Below are 13769 nucleotides of genomic sequence, written 5' to 3' on the forward strand. Positions count from 1 at the left end.
AGCCACGGTCTTAGATAGTTCTTGCTTGGTTCTTCAAGCAAGCAATACACATTCACTGCACTCATACACTTTGAGTGGCATTCCGATTTGACTGTATTACCCGTGCGATAGGAGCTTGCCCTTTGTTCTATCTTCATAATTACCAACCCCAGCATTCTGTGGAGCCCGTGGTCCCTTACAGACAGACGACCCTGACAGTCGAGTGGTTTGTAAGATATAGTGTTACGATCCTGGTTCAAAGGTGCAGAGGGCGCTGCCCGCCTTCTGTGGATTGGCTGGAACAGCATTTAAGGTGGGGGGCTCTCGCTCGAAGGTGCATCCAATGAGGGAGTGCTCAGTGGGGCCATTGCCGAGACCCACTGAGCGCACTAAGCGGGGAGCTCAGTAGGATCAGTGCCGAGACCCACTGAGCGCACTGAGCGGAGAGCTCAGTAGGGATCAGTGCATCTAGGACTGAGCACGACTGAGCATGTGAGTCAGGAACTCTGATTGGTCCGCCTTAGATAGATATATACGACGACCGTAGCCACGGTCTTAGATAGTTCTTGCTTGGTTCTTCAAGCAAGCAATACACATTCACTGCACTCATACACTTTGAGTGGCATTCCGATTTGACTGTATTACCCGTGCGATAGGAGCTTGCCCTTTGTTCTATCTTTATAATTACCAACCCCAGCATTCTGTGGAGCCCGTGCTCCCTTACAGACAGACGACCCTAACAGTCGAGTGGTTTGTAATATATAGCCATACTAGCGACTCTTCTTCCTAGATGCTGTTGACCGCCGTCACAGTTTGTAATACTTGCCCCTTTGTTCTATCTTCATAATTACCAACCCCAGCATCCTGTAGAGCCCGTGCTCCCTTACAGACAGACGACCCTAACAGTCGAGTGGTTTGTAATACACACGTCACTTACCGCTTGCTTTTGATATGGATATGAATGTTGTCTGTGGAACTGGGATTGGGCGGAAAGGTGTGCGGACGGTGAGATAATGCTGAAATCATTAGTATCATGCTGAATAAGCGGGGATATTGCGTGCGGGACGGGCTGGACGTATTTATACTCGAGTCGATTCAAGTCGATTCAAACTTATTCGGAATATAAAAAGTGGGTTAAAGGCAGTGAGCCCTTTCTTTTGGTGGTCTCTTTCATTTAGGTTTCAGCCTTCAGCCATTTTAGCCACCAAGTCGTTATTTTCGTCCAGTGTGATCTTTTCAATAAAGCCAAAACCTCAACAAGAAATCAGGTGGGAGCAATTGGGTGGGAGCTTTTAGTGGCTTAGGCTTCCACCGCGCCAGCATATAAATACTCAGAAAGTGCCCCCAGCACCAGCTTAGTCTCTACCCACTCCCAAACACTTACGACCTTCCTCATAAACCTAGGGGATCACGTCTCTCAGACCAACATCCTCCACACAATCTCAAGATGTCGACGTCGCCGAAGCCACTTTTCGTCTATGGTACGCTGCGCGCCCTGCCCCTTCTGGCATGGGCGTTGACCGGAGAAGCCACTCAGGTGGATGCTATCAAGGGAATGCTGCGCAAAGCCACGGTTTCAGGCTACAAGCGGTGTGCGTTGCACGATTGTGACTACCCTGCGGCTATCAAGGATGAAAATTCATCTATCGACAGATATGTTCTTCTCCTAGAAACAACCTCACAGCGCCGGAAGCTGGACGATTTTGAAGAAGTCTATAAGGCAATGCCAGTTACCGCTTCGATCATCAAAGACTCGGAAGACGACAAAGAAGAAGAAACAATCGAGGTCGACATGTATGTCTGGGATGGTGACATGACCAAGATATCCCCAGAGCCTTGGGAGTTAGAGCTATTTATGGCAGACCGGCTTGATGATTGGCTCGATCTCTTTGATGGGATGGAGCTGGTGGGCAGCTCGGAAGACTAGCCAACAATTGGCAACTGCGACTCTGTTCTTGTCAAGATAGCAAGACGCTTTTTCCCCCTTCGGGCGATGTTCCCTTTCAGTAAGTAGTAACCTGTCTCCAGATGGCAGGAGCCCCTCCAGTTGACAAGAGCCACCTCTAATTCGAGTGCAGCAACCTCAAGACAAAAAAAAATCTGTCGATTCTGGAATCTTTCCCGGTTCTCTACAAAATTTTACCTCGGCCGTTCCTATCTCACCCAACGGCTCAATTAAAAACACTCTAAAAACGCCCAACCACCACCATGCCTTTCTCAATTGGCCTCGAGATTGAGGGTATCGCCTTGGCAAGGGCTTCATCATCCACTGCTCTCCCTTTACGGCTGGAGGGTCAGCTTTCGCTTGTGGCCAATGCACTCCAAGACGTCGGCATGCTTTCCCGCGTCTATATCCCAAGCTCAACTCAAGGCAGTGGCCCCAACTATGATATCTGGAACATCACCACTGATGCTACCATCAGTGAGTTAACATCTGGCTCCGAGTTGGATCTCTCGGCATTCCAGGCACGATTTGGGTTTGAGCTTATCTCCCCCGTTTTTGATGTCGTCAGCGATGAGTGGAAGGGCATCTTAGGACTTGCACTGAAGTGAATTGGCGACGTGGTCAAGTGGAAGGCAAACCGCAGCACCGGCCTCCATGTCCATTCCACCTCGGACATCTTAATGGCGCACCAGGATTCACCTTGGAGCAGGTGAAGAGAGTGGCAATCTTTTATTGTCGCTTCGAAGTTAAGAGATCAACAGATCAAACCTAGGTATACCCGTGATACTAACTGGGGATAATCAGATGCCATTGATGAGTTTCACCCCATATATCGCTAGCTCGATAATGACAATATCTTGCCTAATCGACACAACAACCTCCTCGAAGCGTCTAGTCTTTCCGACGTCTACTCTATTATCCAGGCTGCACCAGATATGGCAAATTTGAGCCGCATCATAAACTATACTAAGGGCAGCGGGAGATACGATGGCTACGGCGATTCCCGCTTTTTTGAGGTTAGTTTATGATGGCTGTTGCTGATGAATCATGAGTTACGACTAGCTGTCGTTGGCGCTCAATATATGAAATGTAATGTAAGGAAAAGGACACCCCAAACACCAACTGTGCGCACAGGGTGCGCGCCCACCACTTGTCACCAACTGGCTAGAACACTGCCAGCTGGCATACGCTACGCCGTGGCGCCACGACCGCAGACTGATGCCCGGGCCGAACCCCTGAGCAGGTATATAAACAATGGCCCTCGCCCATCTTCCTTTGCGAGGGCCAGGTTGAAGTCTTACACCAATACAAGTCATTGCTCCCCTACCTTCTTGCCTGCATTGTGACCACCTTGATCAGGCGTACCTACCTTCTCTTACATGTAAGGAAAAAATCCCCAACCCACACACAAGACCAACTCACACGCGTACCGAGCGGGCCAAGACCAAGACCTCACTCCTTTGTCAATGGCCCGCCCTGCACTCTGTTATGCATATAAGCAGTGGCCCTCGCCCCTTCCTTTGCGAGGGCCAGGTTGAAGTCTCTTACCAATACCAGTCATTGCTCACTCTCTTCAGTACCTTCATTGTGACCACCTTGATCAGGCGCACCTGCCTGCACTTACAAATTTACTCCGTTACGAAATCCTGAAGCATTTACCGCGTTTGAGTGGTCAATGGCTTCGATTTGGTGCATCGTGGAGGTAAGTATGTGTTGGAATCACCAGGTATCGGTACTGGAAGCAACAGGGCGTAGCTGTACGCCGAAAACTGGTGGTTCAAGTGTTGATTGTTGATGTCTATGTAGATCTAAGAAGGAAGGTGGAAGTCTACGGCCACTTATTTAGGTTCGGTGGCCCTGCGCCCCTGCGCCCCTGCGCCTTCACCGCCACATGTGGCTGCTTGCGCCTCCACCGTCACATCTGTGGCTGACTAGCGCGTTGTTCCAACTGTATGCCAGCTTGGGCTGGCGCACAGGCGGAGTGGACATCACCTCTGATGACGGCTATTCCTCGGCTAACGCGTAGCTGTCGATGCCTACACTACAAAGGTCTGGTGGACACGATTTGGACCCGAGACGCTGCTCCTCGACTAAAACACTGCAACTGATGGCACGGTGTCAGCATTCCCACGCAACAGGCTTCGCAACGCCTCGCAATCAGGATTCGCCTCTCTAATATTAACGAATCGCCACCATGACTAGCCTGGATTTCGATATAAACCAGTGGTATGTATGATAGTTTCTTTGCTAGAACTGTCACAAACTTTATAACGCCCGACAACTCGAGGCTTAAACATCAACTGCATCGCTCCACGCAGTGATAAAAAAAATACTCCTTGCAAAGCAAGTTTGCCGTGTATTGACAAATGTGCTGCAACTTGGTCCCTCTTTTCAACATCTGATACAACTAATTGAGCGGGTTATAACTTGTTGCCCCATGATCAAGCTTGCAGAGGATGCTTAGAATTCCTCATGATGCAAGACAAAGTGCGCGTCTGAGTGTTCAATTTGGACGCCAACGTCGTCGTGGCCATCTTGGCTGTTTTGGATATCGTGGTTCATGTTCGGGTCATGTGTCCCATGCTCCTGCTGTCGAGGAGACGGTGGCTGGTCGTCTCGGTCCTGCGCATCAATGGAAATGGCAGCGTCTGCCGCGGCATCGTTGCCAGACGCAGCAGCAGACTCCTTGGCCTTTCGCTTCCTGTTTGGCTTTGGTCCAGTATAAAGAGAGCAGACGGAGGTGTTGTCAAACCACTTGCAGTTGGAGCAACTGCTGTGGTAATATCCGGGCAGGGTCCGGCAGGTTAGGAATGGGCCTAGGGCGTGCTTGTTACGGCGCTCGGCGCACTGGGAGCAAGAGACGGGTGCGTCGCTACCGCGGGAGTGGATCAGCAGGCCGTTGACGTAGCTGGGGCGCTGCGACGCGATGTGACGGGCAGTTATCCAGTTTTGGACAAAGTAGATGGACTCGCGACTGGGCAGGCAGAAGACAGCGCGCTGCGTGTCGTGGACTAGAGAGCTCTCGGTCAGGGCGTCGCGCACCATGACGGGCACGACGGCCATGGTCCGCTCCGACTTGGCCGCGTTCCAAGCCTGCACCAGGGGGTTTGAGTCGTAGTCGGCCTCGCGCACCGTCATGTTGGGCCGCCCCGGTGGGCGTCCTCGCCGCTTCTTGGGGAAAGTCGCCGGGATGCCGTCCGTCTCGGCGCCTGGTTCCAAGCCATTATCATTACCATTGTCGTTGCCGTTGTCATTGTCGTTGTCGCTGTTGGTGTCATTCACCCAATGATGGGCAGTGGCCGTCGTGGCTGGCGCCCTTGTCTTGCCTTGTCTCCCATCACGGGGTCCTTCGTTCCCTCCATTGAGCGCTCCGCCGTCATCCGCCATCCTGCCCGTCTCTTCCGGCCCTGAACTTGTTCTCAATGATAACCGAAGTGGACTTTGAGGGGCCAGCCTCCCCTCTACAAGAAAGGCGGTCAATTCAATGGGAGCGGGGATGCAGTTTTGTACCATTTTTGTACGGAATAGGTGCACTAACATATAGGAGGAGTGGTACCTAAAGTCTCCAGTGGCGTGCAATTCTCCACGCACTGTCCTTATGTAATCCGGGTTCAGCTCAGTTGGGGCCCTCGGGCCACGCAGGGGTGCCAACTTGAGGCGTCAGTCACGCTGTACGCAATGCAGGGCAGCACAACCTCGTAGAACGCCATCTAACGAACTGACGACTCTCATCCCGAAACAGCCAACCAACACCAGCACCAAGCCTTCTTTGTCCTGCGCTGCGATTGAAAAGACTCTCTAGTTCTTCTTCTTTCCGCTCTGCAATCCGTGCCGTGGTACACGCACGCCTTGGTGGTTGCCGGGCTTCCGCCGCTGCGCGACCTCTGGCAACCTCGGGCAGAACGACACAGACCTGGACAGGACGCACTCGCTCGTCGGTGCGACAGACATTCACATCCCACGCATCATCATCATGTCCAGCCCAAACGCCCTCCTCCTCCTCGCAGACCACCTCAAGCTTTCGCTCCTCGAACGACAGCGGGCCAAGACACTGGGCTTAGCGAGCGACTCACAGGACGGCCACATCTCGCGATCGCTCGACCAGTTCCGCGACGGGCTACAAGGACTAGAAGATGAACTGGCACGGCTGCGGGCGCCGGGGGGCGATGAAGTGTATGCCTCCTCCCTGTCTTCCTCTCCCATGATTTCCCTCTTGGCCCCGCGCTCACTCGTTGCATCCATCTCCACAGCAAGGCGGCCCGTCTCGACGACACGCTCAGCTCTCTGAAGAGGCAATTCGCCGACCTGACGGCGCAGTTCCACGGCTTCGCTTCCCCTGCAGCCGGCTCCGCCGGCGGCGGCGACGACGCCGACAGCATATCCGACACGCTCACATCCCCCAACGACCCGCTGCTCGCTGGCGACTTTGCGCACGCGCAGTCGACGCGCGGCCACAAGAAGACAGCCAGCGGGGCCACCAAAACCGTGCGCTTCTCCGACGCCGCGCCGCGCGACCTGGAATCCCAGCTGCCGCCATTACCGTCGGACGGCGGCCGCGACGCGCTGTTCCGGTACCGGGACGACCCGGCGGCGGGGGCGGACACGGCGGGCTACCGGGACCGCATCGAGGCGGGCGAGGACGGCAGCGCCATGTCCAACGTGCAGGTTCACGCATACCACCAGCAGATTCTGGCGGAGCAGGACGCGCAGCTGGACGCGCTGGGCGCGAGCATCGGGCGGCAGCGCGAGCTGAGCATGCAGATTGGCGACGAGCTCGACAACCACGTCATGATGCTCGACGAGAGCGAGCGCGTCGTCGACCGCCACCAGAGCACGCTGGACCGGGCCCGTCGCCAGGTCGGCCGCATCGCCCGCGGTGCCTCCGAGTCGCGCCAGATGGTTGCCATCGTCGTGCTCATCATCATCCTAGTGCTGCTAATTGCTGTTTTGAAGTGAATCCCCTCCGTGGAGACACGCGTCCTCCGCTCTTGGGACGGTGCGATCACCAAGCTCTCGATTCCACCTGCTTTCTTTCTCTGCCTCCGAACTGGAGAAGTACTGCATTTATGTTCACTCGACAGAGAGGAGCCACACCACACTGTGTCTCGCAGTCTCGCCCTGCTTGTGGCTGCAGAAGAACGAGAACTAGAAGGGTAAACGCCATGAAGAGGAATTCCCAGACTTTGGTTATATGACTCCTCATTTTTCTGTCTTGAGGGAAAGTTCATCACGTTTTACGGGGAATAAGAGCAGACTAAGAGAGCTTGGTATCGCTCGTTTCCGCCGTACACGCAGAGGTTGGTTTTCTTGGCTCTGCTACCTTGGAAGACTGGCTTGTTTTACATCTAATAGGTTTCCGAAGTTGGGATTGGGAAGCGGCATGTATCTTATGTTGAATGACTATACTTACTCTACGTCTGGTTCTGTGTTTGGGGACTGTTATTTTGGGGACTGTTATTTCACCGCATCACCTTATCCTCTAGACCCAAGCCGGGACGTTTGGCTATCATATTCGAATTACATCTCGATATGCATTGAAAAGGTTCACTTTCTAGCTTCCAGTCTTGATCGAGCAATTTGATCCTAGTACCTACATCAACGCTTTTAATACCAAAACACATCAAATCAACTTCGCTAGCAGCCATACATCAGTCGCTCGTAAGGGAAGCCGGGGGGGGGTTATATCTGTAAAATAACTAGTGTCCTTGTAGCAGTCGCATGTGGGAAGCCCATGCCACGAAGAGTCGGTTTCCTGGCTCTGAGCCGATGTGCAATCTCGTTGTCTTTATTCACGCCCTTCATTCTAGCCATACACCCCGGCCTAAGACGAGTACCTACAGTCAGTAACCTCCCTCGGTCTCTACTGCGCAGTCTCGCGGCCTTTGGCATCAAAGCAATGTGTGACACCATGAATAGTCAGCTCAGGTCCTCGGGCTCTCGTCAAGCCTCTCTCCCTCTACTCCGCCGCATTACCGAATCACGTCGCCTTCCTTGTCAATGCCTTCTAGACTCTCTAGGATGTCGCTGCCACCAAGCATGCCGACCCCTCCAGCAATAGCCTTCTTGTCCGCTGCCCATACCTCGTGGAACTTGACGCTCTTATCGCTCGACGCAACCATAATGCAGCCTTCCATCGCGGGGCGGCTGTAGCTTCGTGCTCTGTTGCCAATTTTCGGGGAGCGGGCATTTTTAGGCCCCCCAGGATATGGGATCGCATACAGTGCTCGGTGTTCGCCCATCCAGGGGATAGCCGCAACTTGTCGGCAGTCTGGCCAGGAGAATACCGCGATTCGAACTGGGTGTTCTGGTTGGGCGTAGCCGAAAGTGGCCGCGATTTCTCGTCTAGTTGTCGACCAGATGAGGCTTGTCACTTGAGCCGAAACCGAGATCGTTGCGAGAGCGGCACCTGACGTGGTGTGAAAGAAATGAATGCACTTGTCGTTTGAGCCGCCCCCAGTGGCCACCAGACCATCTTGCCAGGGGCAAAAGGCAATTGCCTTGACTGCAGCTCCGTGCAGCCATCGATATTTCTCATCGCCGGATCTGAGATGCTTGACAATGGTGGGAGCTGTCCGGGAGTTCTGAACCCGAATTTCAGTATCAGCCGTGGACGCCTCGCTGGTCTCACGGCTTGGGGATCGGGTCGGGTTGTCAATGTCGTCCCTCCCTGGGCTGCTATCGTGCGCTTGTGAGTGAGCTACGATGGCCTTGCCAGTCTCGAATAGACAGCACTGATTGTCGTTTCCCCCTGTAGCAAAGAGCGCGCCATTTGGCGACCAAGAAAGTCCGCAAATCTGCTGAGCATGGATTGTAATCCTCGCAAGAAGCGTCATCTGCCCTGCCCAGTTGTGTCGTTCCACTTCCCATCTCTCGGGCCACTCCACGGCGTAGTAGTATACGTGACCGGTCTCATCTCCGACCAAAAGATCCTCAGTTTTTACAAGATGGCCAGGATGGATACTGCTCTTTGACGGCCGGATGGTACAAGTAGGCTTCCAGCTCAGACAGGCGACCGGTGCGGGCTGGAGAACTTCGAATCGCGGCATGGGGCCAGAACGAGAACTTGCCGGTTCTGCATCGTCATTCAGTGACATCAACCCCAACGTCTTGTTGGATCTTCCGAAGGCCAAAATACTTTTGCGCCCCTCGGAAGATGAAAATGCGACGCTCGTCAAATGGCAATCCTCTTGGGTGCCGGCATTGAGAAGTTGCACTCCCCTAGATTCAGACCATCCGTAAAGGAGGTCTCCCAGGCCAACAGCCAATGTCCGACAGGTAATCGAGTACGCCAGTATGGAGCAGTAGAAGTCGTCACGAAGATTCGGAGCATCGAGGACCCTAGCACGAGTTAGACTTCCCCAACGAGAGCAGAGCAGAGGCCCACCTACTTGAATGGAGCTATCGGCAGCAACCTGTTTTCTTGGGGTTTCAAAGGCCCTAGTACCAGTAGTTAAGTATCTCCCATCTCCGTCGACTTGTCAGGACTTACTAGGCAACGGTCCATTCTTGACCCATTCGGTTCCATTCCACTGTGTAGGAGCGACATCCCCGTGCTTGTTTCCAAATGTGTGATCCTGCTTGTGAGTTATATTCACTTCAAGGATACGTTTTACCCGGTCGAGGCCGAGGGCAGCAGCAAGCCTGGACTCGTGCTTTTCCCTTTCTTCCTCGGCCTGTGGCTTCGCATTGGGAAACGAGGTACGGAAGAGCCTGGCATTGGTCCCACTCCGGACCAGCTGACCTCGGCCGTTGTTAACAGCTGCACCTCCAGGGATAACACCACCAACGGCCCAGATGGTCCCGTTGCTGGCCTGTCTGTCTAAACCGGTCTTACCGTTTTGGTCTAGAAGGCTTAGAACACTACCTACTATATCACATTCCGTCAGCATCAACGAATGTTTAGGCGACAAGACTTCACTAACCTTGGCGCTGGCTCTCTGTTGTATCCGAGTGCGAGCGGGAGCGGAAGTCGCATGCCATGGGTGTCACGGCCCTCCGGCGGTAGCAAAACGCATCTTCAGTTGCACCATTGTGCCGTAGAAGCTTCTCAGATGGAGTCAGTTCATGTGGTGCCTTTCCAGTTCTGAACTTTTCGGCGGTGTTTGCAGAGTGCGTCCTCGTCGGGATAAAGCGGTCGGGGAGACGCAAGGATCCTGTCCCTCGGACTAACCCTCTGTCAGAGCCTTGCCGCGGGAGCCCAGCTGCCCCAGAGTCTGAATGAAATGACGCAGGTAGAGCCGGGCGGGAGCGGAAAGACCGCGTTGGCAGTGTAGAATGTTTTGGGCGCTCTCCTGTACCTTGTGCCAGTCCGATCTCGGCTGCCTGGGTAACGAGTTCCGGTCTCGCTGCCGCTGGCTTCTCATCTTCGCTGTTGGTGAAAGGGTCGTCGAGGTCCGACAGGTTCCCATCGCCAAGCATCCACAGCCCACCCAGAGTCTGTCTGTCGGGATTGTCAAGTCCTTGTGGTGTCTTCGGAGACGAAAAAGCCGATCCGTATCCCGAATCGGCCGGGCTGAGACAGGCAGGGGAACTGAAAGCCTGGCGCTGGCGTCGAAGCTGCCGACTAAGCTCCCACTCCGGTGACGCAGCACCTTCGGCCCCGTAGGTGCCCATGTGTGCGGCTGCGGGCTAGGCTGCCTGGTTGCTCGCACAAGGCGGGCCAAAGGCACGAGAGATGCGACTGATCTGGGGAGGTAAATGAAAGAAGAGCCGGCCGGGTCACCGACCGAGTCGACGACGCCGAATTGCCCACAGCAGCACCTGACCGTGCTGAGACGAGAGAGGCTGGATAACGAGAGAGGTTGGATAACGAGAGACGCTCGGATCTGCCGGCCTCACGCAGGCGCGAACCTGGCGGGAGCTTGTCGAGTGTCGACGTCAAGACGAAGCCCGCCGTCTCTTGGAGGCGGGGCGGCTCTATTCTAGCGGCCTGGGGCCCGAAGCCTGGAGCAGATAAGTTTATGGAAATGTCGATACCTGTTGCGATGGTGTATTGATATTTTACGAAAGACATGTAGGAAACGGAACAGAGGTGAGGAGCGGCGTTTTAGGAGACCACTTTAGACATTGGAGATGCTCCGATGCCAAAGCGACGAGGGATGCAAGAGAAGGAGTAACCCTCCATGATTGATTTCCCTCTGCCTCCTCCAATGTCTGCATAGATTACTCTCGGTGAGGTAGGCACCTTCTTTGAAGTGAGGTACCTTAGTCTCGTGGTCCAGAATTGGAGGTACTTACCGCAATTGGTGTCCATGCTGAGAAGAAGTTGATGAGATCCGTGGGAAGGTTCGACCCTCTGATGTTAGAGTTTAGGGTTGTCCGCCTGGGGTGCAAGTCGCGTAAATTATGTACTGCGTATCTGGCCTCCCTTGAGGCTTGAGAGCTTTCAGGGGAACCTTGCGTCTAACTAGCAGCAATGAATGGCCGGAATGGGGGAAAATACGTAGTGGTTGTGTATCCGTACTCCGAACGTAGTACAGTACCTGCCCAGCCGGAGCTGTGTGTGGGGGCAGCGGTGAGGCGCCAAGGCCGCGATAAGCCTTACGGACAGGCCCCACAACAGTTAAGAGCTGACACGCCAAGCCAAGAGCGATCTAGGTCAGCCAAGATCGACCCGGCTCCCTGAAATGGCGGCAGCCTCCCGACGTCACGCAAGGAACCGCGAATCACGACTTACAAGCTCCCGCAATATCGCAGCAACACATTGCATCTTCACCCACCCAGCCGGACGGACATAATCAACAGACATGGCCGATGTAAGATGCGCACTGGCCTGCGGGCAAAGGCTGATTGATGGGATGTTGACTGATAGAAAGGACCTCAGTACGGCGGATCGCAACACGGCATAGCTCGAACATCGCGTGCCCAGGCCCAGACTGCCGATCAGAGAAAGCTCGAGCTCGATAGAATCGAGAAGTACCGAGACCTCGAGAACCAAGTGCGCTCCCATCACGCTCAGGGAGATTACTCGCCCGACGTCTTCCAGCTGACGACGCGGCTCCTGCGGCTCAACCCCGAATACTACACAATATGGAACGTCCGCAGGCGCTCCCTAATCTCTGGCTTATTGTCAAAACCATCGCATGGATCTGCGCCCTCGAGGGTGTCACAGAGTTCTTCACCGTCACCCAATACAGCACCTCCCTCCGCCAATTTATCCCCATCCTTTTCGGCCGCGATCCAGCCATTCCACGAGGTCCCGACAGTTGGGAGGACTGGTACAACAGCTGACAGCCGCGACAGCGCATCTCCGATTAAAGAACACGGAGAAGAGTCCACCGAGAATGAGCAGCAGCGGCAGCAGCAGGACCTTGACATTCTCGTCTCGGAGCTCCGTTTCACAATTCCCTTGCTGCTCGAGGCGCCCAAGTGCTACTGGATATGGAGCCATCGCTCGTGGGTCCTGCAGGAGGCCATAGGCCGGTTGCAGCGGGCTGCCGCACGTCGCATCTGGGAGGAGGAGCTGGGGCTCGTGTCTAAGATGCTTTTCAAGGACCGGCGCAATTTCCACGCCTGGGGCTACCGGCGGCACGTAGTAGATCAGCTTGAGGGGCCGACTCTCGGCGGCATCAGCAGGGTTGAGTCCGAGTTTGAGTACACGACCCAGATGATTGAAACGGACTTGTCCAACTTCTCCGCCTGGCACGGCCGGAGCAAGCTAATTCCGCGCATGTTGGACGAGCGAGGAGCTGACGACGAGGATCGGAAAGCATTCCTGGATAAAGGTAAGCCCTTGCGCGTCTCGGTTATCTACTCATGCTCCGGCCCATCATCCGCATCGTGAAAAGCTGACCCGTCTATAGAGCTCGGGATGATAAACGAAGCCCTTAATGTCGGCCCGGAGGACCAGTCGCTGTGGTACTACCACCAGTTTCTAATGCTCAACCTGGTGAGCTTTGTAGGGCGCGCCACTATCGTTCCCACGTTCAACCTCAAGGAGCGTATCACGTACATGAGCCGCGAGATAGAGGGCATTAAGGAGCTGCTGGAGGACTATAATAACATCAAGCTTATATACGAGGCGCTTCTCGACTACACGATAATGCTGTGCCAGCTGGAGGAGCGGCAACCCGACACTAGCGAGCGCGCCGACCTAGCGGTTTGGCTGCAGAAGCTCCGGGAGCTAGACCCCATGCGTAATGGGCGGTGGTCGGACGTGGCGAGGGATTACGGACTTCAGGAGAAGATCACGACCCCGGCGGCGATCAAAGTGTAATTCACATAGCGAGAATGCATACGCTTCGTTTACCACTAGGCGGTCGGGCTTCGTGTTCGCTCACTTCTATATCCGCTATGGCGTTCTGCTCCCAAAGCGCCACCCCGTGAGATAATATCACCGCCACCCGGCTCAAGATAGTGTGAGTAAGTTATAACGCGGAAGAGCAAGTGCTATCGCGACTCTCTCTCTAGACTAAGAGCATTTGTTGCTTCTCTTCCGTCTCTCGTCTCTTGTCTCTATACTAGCTCTTATAAGACGTGACTTGCTTCGGCTCCGTGCGAGGCGAGCAGTACTGCCCGGCCGGCAAAGTCGGTACATATCCGTGACAGTAGCGGGCATTAGATTTATCTCCCTATTGTTACTACAAACTGAATAGACGGTTATGACTTACCTCACTCAATAAGTGCGAAGGGCAGCGTCACAGTCAGACGAGGAGAGTCTCTACATTTGCAATTAGAACAATTTGCATAGATTAACCCCATAGCTACACATTTTATGAGACCGCTCCTTATCAGTCAGGCATTCTAATGCCAAGTAAGACGGCGTACACATAGTTAGAATACGGACAGTACACGAGCCATGAACCATTATAATACATATTCGCCACTGAATATGGCTATGGTTTTG

At 54.3% G+C, this 13769-nt stretch overlaps 7 protein-coding genes across 7 annotated transcripts; 4 read left to right on the forward strand and 3 right to left on the reverse strand.

The window, feature by feature from the left end:
* Positions 1-1426: 1426 nt before the first annotated feature.
* On the forward strand, positions 1427-1906 carry B0T26DRAFT_652720 (uncharacterized protein; the record flags this gene model as incomplete). Its single annotated transcript, XM_060438392.1, has 1 exon — positions 1427-1906. The coding sequence occupies one exon, from the start codon at positions 1427-1429 to the stop codon at positions 1904-1906; it is 480 nt and encodes a 159-aa protein (XP_060292246.1).
* A 158-nt stretch (positions 1907-2064) lies between these two features.
* Positions 2065-2573, forward strand: B0T26DRAFT_719905 (uncharacterized protein). The gene has a single exon (XM_060442447.1). It carries the CDS (start codon positions 2188-2190, stop codon positions 2530-2532), a length of 345 nt encoding a protein of 114 aa, XP_060292247.1. The 5' UTR covers positions 2065-2187; the 3' UTR covers positions 2533-2573.
* A 440-nt stretch (positions 2574-3013) lies between these two features.
* B0T26DRAFT_719906 (uncharacterized protein) lies at positions 3014-3240 on the reverse strand (the record flags this gene model as incomplete). The annotated part of the gene is made up of 1 exon (XM_060442448.1): positions 3014-3240. A coding segment is annotated over one exon (227 nt), but the record flags the coding sequence as incomplete, so codon positions are not given.
* A 719-nt stretch (positions 3241-3959) lies between these two features.
* B0T26DRAFT_719908 (uncharacterized protein) lies at positions 3960-5453 on the reverse strand. The gene has a single exon (XM_060442449.1). It carries the CDS (start codon positions 5435-5437, stop codon positions 4385-4387), a length of 1053 nt encoding a protein of 350 aa, XP_060292249.1. The 5' UTR covers positions 5438-5453; the 3' UTR covers positions 3960-4384.
* Positions 5454-5897: 444 nt separating this feature from the next.
* Positions 5898-6880, forward strand: B0T26DRAFT_651966 (uncharacterized protein; the record flags this gene model as incomplete). Its single annotated transcript, XM_060438323.1, has 2 exons — positions 5898-6097; positions 6175-6880. 2 exons carry the CDS (start codon positions 5898-5900, stop codon positions 6878-6880), a joined length of 906 nt encoding a protein of 301 aa, XP_060292250.1.
* An 851-nt stretch (positions 6881-7731) lies between these two features.
* On the reverse strand, positions 7732-10791 carry B0T26DRAFT_387684 (WD40 repeat-like protein). Its single transcript, XM_060434744.1, has 4 exons — positions 9847-10791; positions 9414-9791; positions 9313-9361; positions 7732-9262 (listed from the first exon to the last, which is right to left on the reverse strand). Exons 1-4 carry the CDS (start codon positions 10535-10537, stop codon positions 7894-7896), a joined length of 2487 nt encoding a protein of 828 aa, XP_060292251.1. The 5' UTR covers positions 10538-10791; the 3' UTR covers positions 7732-7893.
* A 745-nt stretch (positions 10792-11536) lies between these two features.
* B0T26DRAFT_719921 (uncharacterized protein) lies at positions 11537-13581 on the forward strand. The gene is made up of 3 exons (XM_060442450.1): positions 11537-11679; positions 11748-12648; positions 12727-13581. The coding sequence occupies exons 1-3, from the start codon at positions 11671-11673 to the stop codon at positions 13137-13139; spliced, it is 1323 nt and encodes a 440-aa protein (XP_060292252.1). The 5' UTR covers positions 11537-11670; the 3' UTR covers positions 13140-13581.
* Positions 13582-13769: the final 188 nt, after the last annotated feature.

Source organism: Lasiosphaeria miniovina (assembly GCF_030549165.1).
Source record: "Lasiosphaeria miniovina strain SMH2392-1A chromosome Unknown B0T26scaffold_6, whole genome shotgun sequence".
Lineage (NCBI taxonomy): Eukaryota > Fungi > Ascomycota > Sordariomycetes > Sordariales > Lasiosphaeriaceae > Lasiosphaeria > Lasiosphaeria miniovina.